This window comes from Mustela erminea, chromosome 4 (assembly GCF_009829155.1).
Source record: "Mustela erminea isolate mMusErm1 chromosome 4, mMusErm1.Pri, whole genome shotgun sequence".
Classification (NCBI taxonomy): Eukaryota; Metazoa; Chordata; class Mammalia; order Carnivora; family Mustelidae; genus Mustela; species Mustela erminea.
The window spans coordinates 24,509,883-24,525,607 of NC_045617.1; the positions used below are offsets into that span (position 1 = coordinate 24,509,883).

General features: G+C 44.2%; 1 protein-coding gene across 2 annotated transcripts in view; it reads right to left on the reverse strand.

Annotated features, from left to right (window-relative positions):
- SOBP (sine oculis binding protein homolog) overlaps positions 1–13,399 on the reverse strand; it is a 159,895-nt gene extending 146,496 nt beyond the window's left edge. The window contains exon 1 of one of the 2 annotated variants that reach the window (XM_032338897.1): positions 13,010–13,399. In XM_032338897.1, the coding sequence (XP_032194788.1) occupies positions 13,010–13,105 (96 nt within the window). In that variant the 5' untranslated portion in view covers positions 13,106–13,399. The remainder of the gene's footprint in view (positions 1–13,009) is intronic. The other variant, XM_032338896.1, reaches the window with a different exon arrangement.
- Positions 13,400–15,725: the final 2,326 nt, after the last annotated feature.

Consider the following 15,725-nt stretch of genomic DNA (forward strand, 5'->3'; position numbering starts at 1 on the left):
GTATTGTTTCTTAACATAACTCCTATCTCAGAGAAAGCAAAATCTCAGCCAAGAAATAATTTCTCAGTTGTCAAGGCTACAAGGGTCTCCCTTTTTAATTTTCCCTTTTGCAAGTGTATACTTTAAAAATCAATGCGTAATTTGCTTTACAAATTTCACTAGTGACAGATTCTCCGTAAAACGAAAGGTCACTATGATTGTCTTCTGACAAATAACGTAAAAATACCAAATAACCTTAAGGTTAATAGTAAGCCCAGTTTTGGAGAACACCTGAAAACACTTTATGAACCGTCAATCAATATGTAAATATAAGGTACTATTATTGTTGTTATTATACATACCAAAAATGTGAAAATAGTGGGTATAATTGGACAGCTTTAAAGCTTTAATATCAGGTGAGTGTTTTTTTGTGACCTTATCAACTGCTAGATCTGAAAATAAGATGTGAGACTGTATTAATGATCTTAATGCTTGCATGTGCCTTAAAACATCTCTGAGAAATAAAGTGCAGTGATAGTCACCAGGAGTTCGGGGGTGAGGGAAATGGGGAGATAGTGGTCCAAGGGTACAAATTTCCAGTTATTACATTAACAAGTCTGGAGATAAAATGGACAGCATGGTGATTATGGCTAATAATACTGTATCATATACTCAAATGTTATTAAGAGAGATCTTTTTTTTTAATTTAAAGTATTTTTATTAACATATAATGTATTATTTGCCCCAGGGGTACAGGTCTGTGAATCATCAGGCTTACACATCTCACAGCACACTAAGACAGTAGATCTTAAATGTTATCACCATGAAAAAGAAATGGTAACTATGGGACGGGATGGAAGGGGTCGCTAATGCTACAGCGGTAAACACTTTGCAATATATTTTGTCCATCAAATCAGTGCATTGCACACCTTACACTTACACCATGTTACGTGTCAATTATACCTCAATGAAGCTGGGGGAATTTTCTTAAAATAAAAAGAAGGGCCCTGTGCTGCAGAATAAAGGCATCATAAATACGGAATGAATTTATTTTTTTAAAAAATCTCTATCTGGCAAGGCATCCTGAGCTTCCCAGACTTGCTAGAAAAGCAATATATTCTAACCTTCTCTGTGGCTCAAAGAACCTTTTCTCATTCTCCCTAGAAGCTGTCATTTCCGAATTACACTGGGATGTATAATTTATACACCTGAAACAAAGCACTCAGGCTAAACCAAGAGTGTGCACAGCCTCAGTGTGCGAGTTCCTGTTCTCTTGAATTTCACGACTTTAGATTTCAGCAGGGGTTGCATAAAAAAGAAGAGATATTACACTACTGACTCCACAAAAACAAACCTGGCATTTCAAACCACCCACAGAATGCTAGCATCTTTGCTTTCATGCCCACTTAAGCTCGGAGCTCCAACTGGGTCTATTGGTGACGGTACAGGGCGCCGGCAGTTTAAAAAAAATCTAGCCAGATTGATTTAGTGTGACCATCCACAAGGCCAACAGTCAGCCATATCAAGCTTTAGTGAGGCATTTATTCTCTCTGATGGCTGGTCATGTCCACATTAAATAGACATTCTTTTCATGAGTGCACAAAGATGATATGATCGATCTGTATAATAATCGGCAACTTCTGGAATACCACTGAGGAGGACTCAGCTAAAATGCTGCTTTACTCAATCAGAAGAGATCCCTTTAATGAGGCACCCGTCTCCCCTAACACCCAATTCTTTTCACTAAGCTAAGCGCCTGGCCCAGAGAATGACAGTCGCTAAGCACACAAATCGAGGCCCTTCATCAGTGGTCTGGCAGCAGAAATCTCCAAGGATAAGGATTACACCTTACATCCAAACCCCGGCTCCCAACAGTGTTGAAAGCCAAATTCAAGCCATCCTCTTGGTCTGTGTGCTATTTACCCCAATCTCCAAGAGAACCGTGCCAACGAGACAGAAAATCTTTTTTGCATAGTAACTCCTGGCCACCATATCCAATTTTCTAGACCGTTTGTATCTGGGCGCCTCTCTCTCTGGTTCTTTCTAACCTCTGAAGTGACACAAAGGCTACAGATGCATAATTCATGGAATAACCTGCCAGCCAAGGATATAGATTTGTTTGTTTTAGTCCAGCTGCAAATCCATTCAGCTTTTCAGAACCAATCCCAGGGATAGAGTCCAGAAGTTTCAGACATTAGGGTAAAGACTGAAACCTCAACTGGGTTATTAACACCAAATTCATATTACTGGGGCATCTTAACTACACCCCGTAGTTTATGGTTCGTGCTGAAAACTCAGAGGCTTCATGGAACAATCAATTTGAACTTGATCTATTCCACGATTTTCAAGTTACTAAAAACGTCAATGAAAATAAACTCTGAAACATTTCCTTTCTTGACAGTGAAAATAAAAATAAACACCTTAATGCTTCACAATATGCCTGCAAAAGCAGAAAACAAAAGGTTTATAAACCCTCAAGCCATAAATCTCAAATCTTTCTTGGAAGGAGAAGCAAGATGAAAGAAAGAAAAAGCAACACCAAAGTTTCCTGCAGCATATGAAATGGACTATTATTACGTCTGTCTCATACACTACTGTATTAAGAAATTAAAGAACCCCTAAGAATAGATAATTTAAGATTTTTAATTGCTAGGTAGCATTTGATGCTAGATATCATAAGGGTTCATTATGGTACTAAACCAAAGGAAATGAAATAGATTTTTGCAGTTATCATCCAAGAAACATAACATACTCTAGAAGAAATGAATTTAATGTTTATGGCCCAAAAGGGTTTTCAAATCCTTCTGGTAGAAAATTCCAGCAGTTGTTCTTTCCACATTTTTTGTATTATTACCCTTAAAAAAGGAGTTTTGTTAAAAAAAAAATCCTTTCCTACAAAAGTTTCTCATGTATGCTATTTTTTTTTTTTTAATAAAGGTGATAAGAGGGGTGCCCTGGGTGGCTCAGTCATTAAGCATCTGCCTTCCACTCAGGTCTTGATCCCAGGGTTCTGGGATCAAGCCCCACATCGGGCTCTCTGCTTGGTGGAAAGCCTGTTTCTCCCTCTCCCACTCCCCTTGCTTGTGTTCCCTCTCTCACTGTGTCTCTATCAAATTGATAAATAAAATCTTTTAAAATTTTTTTAAATAAAATTAAAAGGTGATGAGTTAAACTACAGAGATTTTAGAAGTAAAGATGTTCAATAAGACAAATTACTATACCAAGGGAGGTAGCGAAATTTATTTCCCCCCAAATCTTTTCCCAGCAAATGTCCTAGAAATAGAATGGGAAACTGATGTCCCTCAAGGTCCCTCCCCATAGTAAGATTCTCTGAAATCAAAGAACTTTGACTTACACAAGAAATTAAGTATCTTTTGCAAAAAAATATCATAATTATCATGATCACACATCATAAATTTTAACGAACAGTTACTATTTCAAATATTTTATCATTGCTCCTATAAACCATGAAAATTGTGCCAGAAATTTCAATATTCTGGCATCTGAATCGCATTTTGCAGACTGCCTCTCACCCTTGGAAGTGGCACAAAAATCCTCTCTCATACCATGTGGTCCAGTTTGGGTTTGGAAAATAGGTCACTATAATTATAATGATAATGTCTAACACTCTTACAGCACTTTACAGTGTTTCCACATCCTTTAACTCTCCTGTTCCTTTCAATAATCCTGTAAGTTGGGCATTTGATTTCAACAATAAACTTTTGGTGAACCTGTATGATACCCTCATTTTACAACAGAAAATTAGTGCATCCAGAAGGTAAATGGTAGGCATGAGACATCACCCAATAAAGTCAAAACAAAAATACAGATCTTCTGATTCTTATACCAGGCCTCTTTCTACGATCAATTCCATATAGTCCAATGTGTCAGCAATTCCAAAGAAATGACCTCCTTGGACCAACCAAAGAGCTGCAAAGCAATCATACTACAGGATATCAACATCACCTGTAAAGAGCTTTCCAACTAGGGCCCCTATCTACCTATGTTAAAACTTCATTTTACTTGCTTTTGGATTTAATCATTGGTCTCTATTCTCCTTAATTATTTGTATTATTGGGGGGGTCAAAATTCACTATTGAAATTTAATCATCTCATTTTATAATTTGGGGGGCATTGCATCTGATTCTAATTGCTTTGTACTTTTTTTTTTTTTTTTACGATTTTATTTATTTATTTATTTAGAGCACATGAGCAGGGAGAGAGGCAGAGGGGAAGAGAGAGAGAGAGGGAGAGAAGCAGACTCCCCACTAAGCAGGGAGCTGACATAGGCCTCCAGCTCACAACCCTGAGATCATGATCTGAGCTGAAATCAAGAGTCAGATGCTTAATGGACTGAGCCACACAGGCACCCCTAATTGCTTTATATTTTTAATATTTACCCCAATACTACCTTACCCTCTCCAATTCCACCTTCTCAATCCCAGGACTCCTAAATTCCTAACATTTAGTCTGAAAAACATGAATTTAAAAAAAAATAGGTCACAGAAAGATGATGGAAAGGCTGGAAATTTTACTATTTCCCCATTCCTTCTGAGTTCTTTAGATACTGGCAAAATATATTTTTGTTGAAACTTAATTCCCAGGCCATTCATTAGATTCTCCTTTTCTTTACCTGGAGGTACTGTACAAGTGTCAAAGTTCAATCTAAATGATTTTTCATGGAACATTTTACTGGTATATAATAAAGAGTTAACTTCAAGACACTTTGAAAATTGCAGTAATTACAAATTCTCACAATACTTCTGAAATGCAAATACTTCAAGGTCTTCGAAAAGGACTAATGATTTTATTTTGAAAACAACAAACAGATTTAAAATATAGGTAGGTAACAGGGCACCTGGGTGGCACAGTCAGTTAAGCGTCCCACTCTTAGCCTCTGCTGGGGTCATGATCTCAGGGGTTGTGAGATTGACCCCCCTGGCTGCAGTCGCGCTCAGTGAGGAGTCTGCTTGGGATTCTTTCCCTCTTCCTCCCTCTGCCTCTCCCACCAAGCACTCAAGCTCGCTGTCTCTCTTTCTCTCTCTAAAATTAATAAATCTTTAAAATATAGGTCAGTATCACTGATGTCTTTCTTACCAGTCCTCATAAAACTGAATGCTGACATGTTTCCAACTTTTTACCCTAACCAAGAGAGCAGAAAGTTTTCAGAGAGTTCCCAATCATTCATTCAAATGAGGGAAAAGCCATGACTTCTCTCTCCCCACAAACATAATCCCAATTTTCACTCCAAGTCCCAGTTTTGGTAAAATATGTCACCTATCCCAAATACACTACAAGTTACCCAAGGGCAAAAACCTTTTATTTTCCCCATGCCCCACCTAGGACATGGCCTAGCACTTAGAATGCACTCTGTCAATGTGCTAGTACATTTGAAAACTTGCACAAATCTTAAGTTCAAAAATACAGAGAAATGATCAAATAAATAAATTTCAAGGAAACTGATTTTAAAAATAAGTATGTGCAAGTTAAAAGAATTGTAATATCCAATGTTAATGAGCAGTCACTTAGTGCTAGAAATTTAAGTTGATACAACTTTTAGAAAAGGTTATTTGACTATATGCAGTAAAAGCCTTTAAAAATGTACATACCCTTTCATTCAGCAATTTTATTTCTCAGCACTGTAGGAACTATTCTAAGGAAATGTGTGCAAAAATATGCACGTTCAGGAATGTTTATCTTGGTGTTTTTTTTTCTTAGAAACAAACTATATGTCAAACAGTAGGAACCTGGTTAAATAAATTACAGCTTAGTCATGGGATGACTGAAATAGAATACTATTTTGCACTAAAATATACTCTGTAGATAAATTTTTACTGCCATGAAAAGCTATTAATAATATATTAAGTTTTTAAAGGAAGGATAGTATATAAGACCATTTTTGTTTTAAAAAATAGTATATATCACACATAAAAAAGGGCATTAAAAGACATATATCAAAATGTTGATAGTTATTATGTCTGGGTGAGAAAATTATAGGCTTTGTTTTTCTTTTAGCTTACTTGTATTGCTTACTCTACCACTTCTATCGGGTCCATGTATTCTTATAAAAATAAATCACTTTAATTAAAAATTAATTAACACATAGTCTTCTCATAGACAGCCATGTCATCCGCATTCACAGTCCTAATGACAATAAAAAGGATCTGTCAGTTATATAACTTCAAAGCATTCTGACACACACTGTCCATGAAAGTGAAGCCTATGAGAAATACTTTCAAAGGAAACCCCCAATTCTAAACAATTTACAATGTTGGGGGGTGGGAAATGCTAGTATCTCTGCTGGCTGAGATTATGAATGATGGAATGGTGGTTGTTTTTGGAAAATATTTTATCTCCCTTTTCATCTCCATGTGTTCTGATACAGATTTCTATTAAGCGTCATTGAACTTGTTAATTGAGATTTTAAAGGGGGGGGGTGAAAGAGCAATTTGCAGAAGACAGCTGATTTCTTCTGCAGACGTAAGAACTGAACTTGATCACAAGTGGGTTTCTAGCGCTATGCCCACATCTGGCCTAAGGTTGGGTCTAAGTCACCTGTCTTAACACGGACTCACTGGATCGGTTTTATTTTAGAGCTCTGCAAGAAGGTCGGAAGGTAAAATTTAAATAATGCAAAAGAAATATTGTAAGAGCCCTTGACACATTTACTCCACATTCATGATACCACTGGATCAGATGGTATCTTAAGGATGAAGCGCTCCCCACAGATGACCCAGTAGAGGCCATCCACATGATGGAGTCAGAAGAGCGGCCGGTTTATACCTGGGTACCCACTGAAGCCTTGATGGTTTTACCCAAACTACAGCCTATTAGCCTGAGATCCCTTAAAGATGGTCACTGCATTCCATTTGGATCATTTTGTAGCATAGTCCTCGGCCACAACGCAATGATGACAATGCCGTTCTAAGGGCAGAAGACACATCATCACACTAAAATCCAATTCCGGCCTGGAGCACGCCTGCGGAAAAAGTCTTGTTCTCTTATTGATATATTCTAAATGGGAAGGCTCCATCATTGGCATAGGAAAACAAAGTTGTGTGTTTCCACATGTAAAACCTACATTGCTTTATGGTCTTTTTGTGACATGTCATAATTATGTCCCCACATTTTAATCTGTGGCCCGGACATCAAATGTCCTATAAAAGGTCAAACAAGTGCTGTGACATTGCGGATTCCAGCCCTGAGGCTAACATTGTGGCAAGCAAGGCAGGTGTGTGGCTATGGGCAGCTGTGTCCCATCGCAGCTGCAGAACCCCCCTAAAAATCACCAGGACTTGGTACATTGTCTTTCTGTCCCTGCCAAAGCCACTCGCCTTAAAACAGGACAGAGTTCCACAAGCCTTCGGTTATGTAAGAGATATTAACACCCATCAGTCTACGGATCCTAAAATATACATTCAGCAAATCTCACCACATTCTTTCATGTCTGTTTACACGTTTCAGTCGGCAGCACCAAAAACAAAGTACTCTTTTTTTTTTCCCTCCTTCTACCCAGTAATATCCCTTTTCTTTTAGGAAAATATTCAATAATCTTATTAGCTTGAGAGTGTAAGTGTGGCTGACTTCCCATTCCACAAAAGGAAGTTTGAGACTTCAGAGCTTTTTAAATGTTCCGCCTTCTACTACTTCTAATAATTTTTTTTTAATTTATTTATTGGACAGACAGAGATCACAAGCAGGCAGAGAGGCAGGCAGAGAGAAAGGGGGAAGCAGGCTCCCTGATGAGCAGAGAGCCGGATGCGGGGCTCCATCCCAGGACCCTGAGATCATGACCTGAGCTGAACGCAGAGGCCCAACCCACTGAGCCACCCAGGCACCCCTAATAAATTTTTTTTTTTTAAAGAAAGAGAAGTATAAAGACTTTTAATGAAAAGGAAACTTGCCTAGAAGATATAAAAAGCATGGTCACCTTAACAAAACACTATCTTTCTCTGTGACTCTCCTTTTTTCAGACAGTCACTTGTGTTCACTGATATTTGCCCTTTTCGAGGCCCTGTTTTTGACTTTCCTTTAAAAACTCTGTTACCTCTTGGTTTCTATGAGTCTGTCTTTCACACAAGCAGAGTAGGGCTTGGCTTCTCAGAGCAGTGCTTGGCAAGCACAGAGGCAGGAAACGCAGAAGGGAATGAGTCTGTCAGACTCATTTTCTTCTAGTTCAAATGTTTATTTCAGATTCGGGAGGAAGTGGAGTGGTTCCTTTCCATTTCCTGGTCTCTGGAACCTGCGAGTTGTATAAGGCTTCGAGAATCTTGCTCTATCACACTCACAGGTTCACAGACGGAGAGAAAGAGTCTCTTTTCAGAAAGCCCTGGTTTGAACAGAGCAGAATTCATAGCTCTCCGCGCCCTCCCACAACTCTCTTAATGGGTTTTGAGTGGAGCCTTGAGCAGGACAACGGAGAGCAATGTGGAGGACAAAGCTGGTGGGAACATCCCCTTTCTCTTCCAAGGAGTACGGACCATGTCCCAGCTAACAGGAGTCCCCAGCCCCGCCACGTGGCACACCTGGGGCCACTGCTCAGCAGCGAGGTCTGACAGGAGTTGTGAATGCCACGGTGAGATCTGTCCTGAGCCCACTTTCTAAGTTCCTGAGACTGGATGTGTCTGACATTAAGATGGAGAGTCAGCAGCAAAACTTAAAATATACCTGTTTTAGTAATGAGCTGATTTCAACCTTGAACATGCTGACTTTCCCACACTGTGATTTCTCCTTTTTTTTTTTTTCTTTTTAAATGGAAACCTATTTATTTCACTGCACTCACCAGCTTGGTTCTGCAACTTGCTTTATTGTCTATGCAGTTGACACAGGTCATTTTTAATGCCAAATGGAGACCATCAGAAACCAAATTAGCAAATCTTGTGGTGAGTTTACTACTAAACTCTAACAGATGTGCCTGTCTCTTAACTGTAGGCAACAGGACTGTAGCATAATTTTAGGTACAAATTACTTATTGGGAATATTTATAGACAAAAAAAAAAAAAATTCTTAAGTAAAGGAGACCCGAAGACATTTAACTCAGATTATCCTGTAGTTTAACAATTGATAGAGAAATAACACTGTAAATGTATTAATTATGGTTTGTTTAGGAAAGTTTCCAGGGCAGAGAGCTTGATCTAATCACATTGGTTTTGTCAGAGCACTTTAAAAGATAAAAATCTGACTCATTACCTCTACTCATAATGTAGTTTTTTTGAGTTGCATTACTGTTTGGTAGCCACTAATCACATTCCTTAAGATCTATGTAAGCAAAAATACATACCCTTAAGTACAACTGTATTTACACTTAACACCTGTATTTACATTTACACATTCAAAAGTACAAACTCATTTTTATGTTCTATCTACCGTGATCTAGGGGAACTCCTACAATGAATTAGTCCTTCTATATGTTGGGATTCCCTCCTAGGATCCATTAATTATGACACATATGAGCTAACAGTATATTGAAAACTATTATGTCTTCACTAGATATAATCACAATACTCACTTTGGAAACCAAAAATAGTCAAAATGTAAATTGCATCACCATCTAATTTTTTTTAAATCGTCTCTACTGGTCTCTAACTAAATAAGGCACACTTATGGTAAGTACAGTAAAGTAACAAGTCCCTTAATCAAGAAAAACCAGGATGAAGTGAGGAAGAAGAAAAGGAAAGATAAGGAAACATTGTAAAGGTCATAATGAGACAAGCATTTCTACTTGAAGATATTTTTACTACACTACAAGCAAGCTATGCCAAGTCATGTACTCTTCACACACAAAATTATATTGTATCAAATTCAAATTTGTTACAACTGCCATGCACATTAAACCAGTGATAACGAAAATGTAACCGAATATCTGATCTAGTCAAACAGCGACCAACATTAGCTCCCAGCCACATGAAGACAATCTCCAATGCCATTACTGGTGTCAGCTAAACCTCAGCCAGTTTGTCCTCTCCAGCCATTTTTAAATAAATATGTAACTATCTCAATTAGGAGATCTTGAAGAAAGCCTCATGATGAGGTGATTTTGTTGCTCATTCTCAGCGCCCTGCATTTGCTGTACTTAAAATAGACACTTGTACCAATGTCCTTTCTATTACCCGAAGGGGGGGAAAAATCACATACACACCAGTCCTTTCTCTTTCAGCTCACAGAGAAGCAACTTGATCCACCCAGTGTTGAAACCCGAGTAGGTCACTGTACACCATGATAAAATTCCCTAATCCCTGAGCCAAATCTCCCCAAGGGGGGCCTCCTCCTGACCCTCCACTTCCCAGGCTGACTTTTCCATTCGCTCTCTCCTCTGTCCCCCTTTCATTTCCCCTACCTTCAAGCCTTGATATGTGATCCTCGGTGGGGGCTCAGGTTTCCGTTTTTACAGCTTAGGCCGTGCTAGCTGTATACATTCCTTTCTTTCTGCCGGGCAGTGATTACTTACCAGGGTTTAGTTTACACTGGTCCAGATGAAAGCCGTTCAGATGAAGGCAAACACAGTCAGGCAGCTCCAGCAGCACCGATATGAAGCTGCACAAGGCCACATTGTGTTCTCGGTGACATTTTGTTGCACATATTTTTATACAGGGCAACCAACTTGTTATGTTACTCTACACTGTGGGTTTGGGGACAAGGAGGGGTAATAGTAAGATAACGCTGAAGGGGGGCAGTTATTGATGCGGTTGGTAATATTAAAAGCAGAAAAATATTAATGAGTTCAAACTAACCCTTTCACAGTTTGACTTTGAGAAAATACTTTTCAAATGAAGACTTTGGGGGCTCTTCTCTTAGAGGAATACCTACAAAACAATTCCACTGGAAATAGGAATTCATGCCTGTTGGCATGGTGTGCACTGACATGACTGACAATTTCCGCCGGGTTCTCTCACACATGGGTCCAAACCAGACAGAAAATGCCAATCCTACAGGCAACTGAATTATTTGCTGCGTAAAACTTCTTACTTAATGCTGCTCTGCGCAGAAACGGTGAGGACAACTTCAAATAGTAGATGGTGATTTGGAAGAAAAATAACATTTTTTAAAAAGAGGAAATTCTGTGCACGGAGGTTAATACCATACTTAGTCCTGCAGCATTGGCTAAAAATTGTGTAATTTTTCCCCTTCACACAATGTTGTTTTTGTTTCTTCCTCACCAGTTCAGACAAACATCTGTTATACTGTAGAAGGACAACTATCTCCCAAACCACGGAGTGCGCCCGCAGCCAAAGTCAACAACGCGAGCCCCAAGCATTGAGCACAGTCAGCCTTTATATCCAGCCGGGATAACATTTCACATGTTTTGATTAAAATTAGCTAATTTGTAATTCTAGAACCTATGAAACTTAAAAGCTGCCATCCATATAGATCACATTAGGCAGTGTTTTAAAGGGCCAGTGCACACTGATTTCCTAGTGGCTTCACTTCTCTCCTCTTCCCTCACCCCATATTTAAAATTAACTGGAAAAGTAATCTGGAAATGCAGGACAGGAGGGAAGGGTGAGAAAGAATGGTTTTTGTAGACTGTTTGAATTCCACCCCCATTGTTAGACAACTCCTACTGGTTTCTCTTTTTAAAAACTATCACTGAATTCAATGGTGGTTTCCATCAGAAGGAATGGCATTGATTTCCAAGGCAAATCTTCCTAAACTCTCTTTGGACCGATTGAGGCTGCCCCTCATGGTTTCAGACACAAAGTTCCTCACCCAGAAATAAAAACTCAAATCTCCAAATTGAGATTGCTAAACATAGGCACCTAGGTATTCATACAGCAAGTCTTATCCATGTGCCCCTTTCTAAACGGGCTTCTCAGAAGGCACTCTCACAGAATATGTTCTAACCAAGAAAGCGTCAAAACGCGATAAATTTTATTTAGTTGCATGCCATTTTCATCCAGTCTGTCTTTTAAACACAAACTTCGCCAACCTGACAAAGTCAGTTGGCAGTGTTTAGAATTCTATGCAGAAGACGGTGAACATCAGGACGGCTGCGGAATGAAAACTAAAGTCCCCCTGAAAACTGCTACTTGCTTGTAATTCACAAAAAGAAAAAAAAATATATATATATTTTGAAATCCAGAGAGACTCGTGAAATCAACACAGAATAAAACCCTCGCCGGGCAAAACCTTCAACTTCATGGAAAATAAGGGGGGGGGGGGGTCCGGAGCTGAGCGGTGATCTTGTGCAATCGCTCCAACGCGAACAGCTGGAGCGCCAGGCGGCTGCGCTCACCACCTCTGGAGCACCGCTGGCCTGGCGGGGAGCCCGGCCTCGCCGACAGGACTCCCGGCTGGCCTTTCCGAACAATGGGCAGGCGCTCTGGAAGGCCGCCCCTCAGACAGTTATCTTTCAGCCGGGCTAGCCCAGGTCTGCTAAACTGGGAAGCGGAGCACGCAAAGGGGAGCGGGAGGCGGAGGCAGCCGAGTGAGAGGAGCGGACAGGGGCGGGCGAGGCGAGCCGGCCGTCAACACGGTACCCAGACCCATGCCGCCGGGGCCGCACTTGCCGCGGCACTGACAGCCTCTTTACACCACCGCAGCTGGCTAGTTGGGGGGAAGCGGGATCGAGGAACGGCGAGATGAACTGAAGGGCAGGGAGCAATCGAGCGCTCCCGGGGTTCCTCGGCCCGGCAGCTCCTTAACTTTGGAGCGATCCGAGAAATGGTTCCCGAAGAAAAGGGGTAAAACTACACCGCCGACTAGGAAAGCCTCTTCACCAGGTCCACCCGCCACTTGGGCCCCCGGTCCCCTCCCACTGAAACGCGCCTGTGCCAACCTGGGGTTTATAAGGTTAAATAGTATGTGGTTTCCCGGGCGCCCCCCACCCCCCATCAAATCGGAGGCAGGCAAATCTCGGGGATGCAGCCCGCGAGTTGGCCTCGGTTTTGCACCTGGAGGAGGAGCTGAGGCTTTCTGGGCATCCTACAGAAACTGACAAGCGCTCCCCGTACCCCCCAAATCCATACAACGGCCCAAAGGGAGCGAGCGGAAGAAAGAGCTCAGTCTCTCCAGCCCCGAAGTCCAAAAATACCTTCATTTCCTCATTGATCTCCCTTTTCACTGGGTGAGCCGGTTTCCTGCTCCTTTTATTTTCCGGAGGTCTCCCTTCTTTCTCCATTTCTGCCATGTTTTTGTGTCTGGTTTCTGTGGAGATGAAATGGCTGCTGCCGCCGCCGGCGGTGGTGGTGGTGGTGGTGGTGGTGTTGGTGGTGGTGGTGGTGGTGGAGGTGGTGCTGATGGTGGCAATGCTGGCGGAGGTAGCGGTGCTGGCGGGGCTGGGGCTGGGGCTGGGGCTGGGGCTGGGAGGGGGGAGGGCAGGCGGGCGCCGGAGAAGCGGGGTCTCTTCTAGCGGCGGAGAACGTCAGTGGCTGTCAGAGGGAAAGGTAGCTCGAGGAGTCTCGGGGATGCCGCCGCCGCCGCCGCTCCTGCTCCCGCTGCCGCCGCCGCCGCCAGCGCCGCCGCCGCCGCCGCTGCCCCTGCCGCCGCCGCTGCCTCTGCCGCTCCCGCCGCCGCCGCCGCCGCCGGGCTGCATCCTCGGTGCCCCGTGGAGTCGTCAGCCATCTTCCGTCGCTCTGTCCGTCTGCATGGGCGAGCGGAACGAGGGCCGGGCGCAGAGAGAGCTGCTCTGGGCGTGCGTGCGTGGATGTGTGTGTGCGCCCGGGAGAGCGCGCCAGCCCCGGCGCCCAGCGCCTCCCGCGAGCCGAGCCGGGGGCGGGCCGGGGGCCGGCGCGGGGAGGAGGGGGCGGGAGGGAGGGGGAAAGGTGGGGGGGCTAGGACGGCCCCCGGCTCCCGAGCGGGCGTGGCTTCCACCGTCACTGAATACGCGGATGCTGCGCGGCTTCGGGGGCTGCTCGCGGCCGCTTGCTCATCCGCGGCGGGCACCGGCGGGACGCGGCTGCCACCTCGGCGAGACGGGCCCCGGGGCCGCCCCGACCCCAGCTGTTCTCCTTAGCTCCGTGATGTGGGCTCGCGTGGGTCTGGAGTTAGCTTTTGAGCCCGTCCTAAAGGCTGCTAAGGAAAAAAAAAAAAATGAATGGGGGTGAAGGGAGGAAGGTGGGCGGTGGGAGGGCACGGGGACCCGAGGTCGAGTTGCAAAAGGGCCGCTTTGCTTTCCCTCGGGGAAGGCAGACCGCGCTAGCCGCCTGCGGATCCGAGCGCCGGGGTCTCGGGGGGGAGGGGGGGGAGAGAAGACCACTGCCCGGACTTCCCCCCGCAGTTGCCAGGACAGTGTCCTCTCCGGGGGCCCCCTCAGGGCGCGCGGAGGCAGGAGGCCTCCTGGAGAGGTCCCTGTGCCAGCTCCGCGGGTTCCCAACGCGGCGCGGGCTACGACTGCGCTGGCAAGACCGCTTTTGCCTCTCAATGAACCACTTAGAAGTAGGACACCTCGGCGGCCCTCAGCCCCCTGTTCTTTCTTCTTTCTTTTCCCTCCAGTTCGCTCTCGCTCTCTCGCTCTCTCTCTCTCTCTCTCTCACACACACACACACGTGTCTCACTACAAAGTAACAGCTTTACCCTGTGACCCCGCGCGCACCCTTGTCCCAGTGCCCTGGGTTTAACCTCCAAAGCATTGGATGCTGCTGGGAGCGCAGGGTCCCGCGTAGGGTTCCGTGGTCCGGGTGCTGGTTGCCCTCGCCCCGCCCGACGGGACCCTCCCTACACCGCCCGGCGACACTTCTCCGTGACTTCCCTGCGCCCGGCTGCTCTCCCGCAGCCGTGATCGCTCCCCCTGAGCTCTCGCGCCTCCGCTTTGGCCCTCTCGGTCCACGCCTGGGGCCAATCAAGCTCGGATTGCATTTGTCGCTCTCTGGGTTGAGGCATTGCTGTGAGCGATTTGATAAGGCTTCCGTGAGATACGCAGCCCCGACCGCTCCTACGCGCTGCAGGGGGCACATTGACGTTCCCCTCTTCGCTTTCCCGCGCCGCCACACTTCGTAATTACCTGACACAATGCGATATGGGGGTGTCCATTGTTCCACTGCTTGTTATTATGGAGTGTTCATTATAACAGTGGTGGAACTTAAAATTACACAATTTTTTAAGTACTTAAAGATTGAATGAATCGGTTTGGGGAATATGAGTCAGCTTTCCATTAAAATCTGTTTGGCCTGTCAAACGAGGCTCATTCTGGGTATCACGTTGCCTAATTTGCATTTTAGCACTGTTTTGTTTCTAGAACGTCAAATTAGAGATATTTGGGAGCTACTCGGGAGGGCTAAGCACTTCTACGGTGGCTGCTTTGCATCTTAGCATTATTTGGGGTCGTAAATGCCAAAATACAAATGCTTGGGAGTGTGTCCAAGAAAGCTGAGTACCTCCCGTCGCCTCTTCTCTTCCCTGTGTGGAGGGAGGTGCGGGGGAGCCGCACCCTGCTCTGCGTGGCTCGCTGGATCCCAGGCGAACCAGGAGGCCAGAGTGAGAGAGGCAGAGTCAGAATCTGCTCCTGCAAGGGGTCCAAGCAAAACATTTGCCCGGAAAAAAATGTTTAAGATCCTGGGGTGGTTATCTGGGGCAGAAAAACTCAAGAGAGGTGGATTGCAGAGTTTTTAAGGAGTGCTCTGCCGTACAGGCATCAATTTGTTCAAGGTTTTTCCAGCAACCTCTGGGAGCGTACCCAGGATACACAGGTGTGAGCCCAAGTCTTCTGGGATGTCTTGAAGCCAGTAGTAGCCCACAAACGACCTACAACGACCCTGGCAACAAGAATGAGGAGAAGAGCCCAAACCTGTTCGCAATAATGCACTACTTCC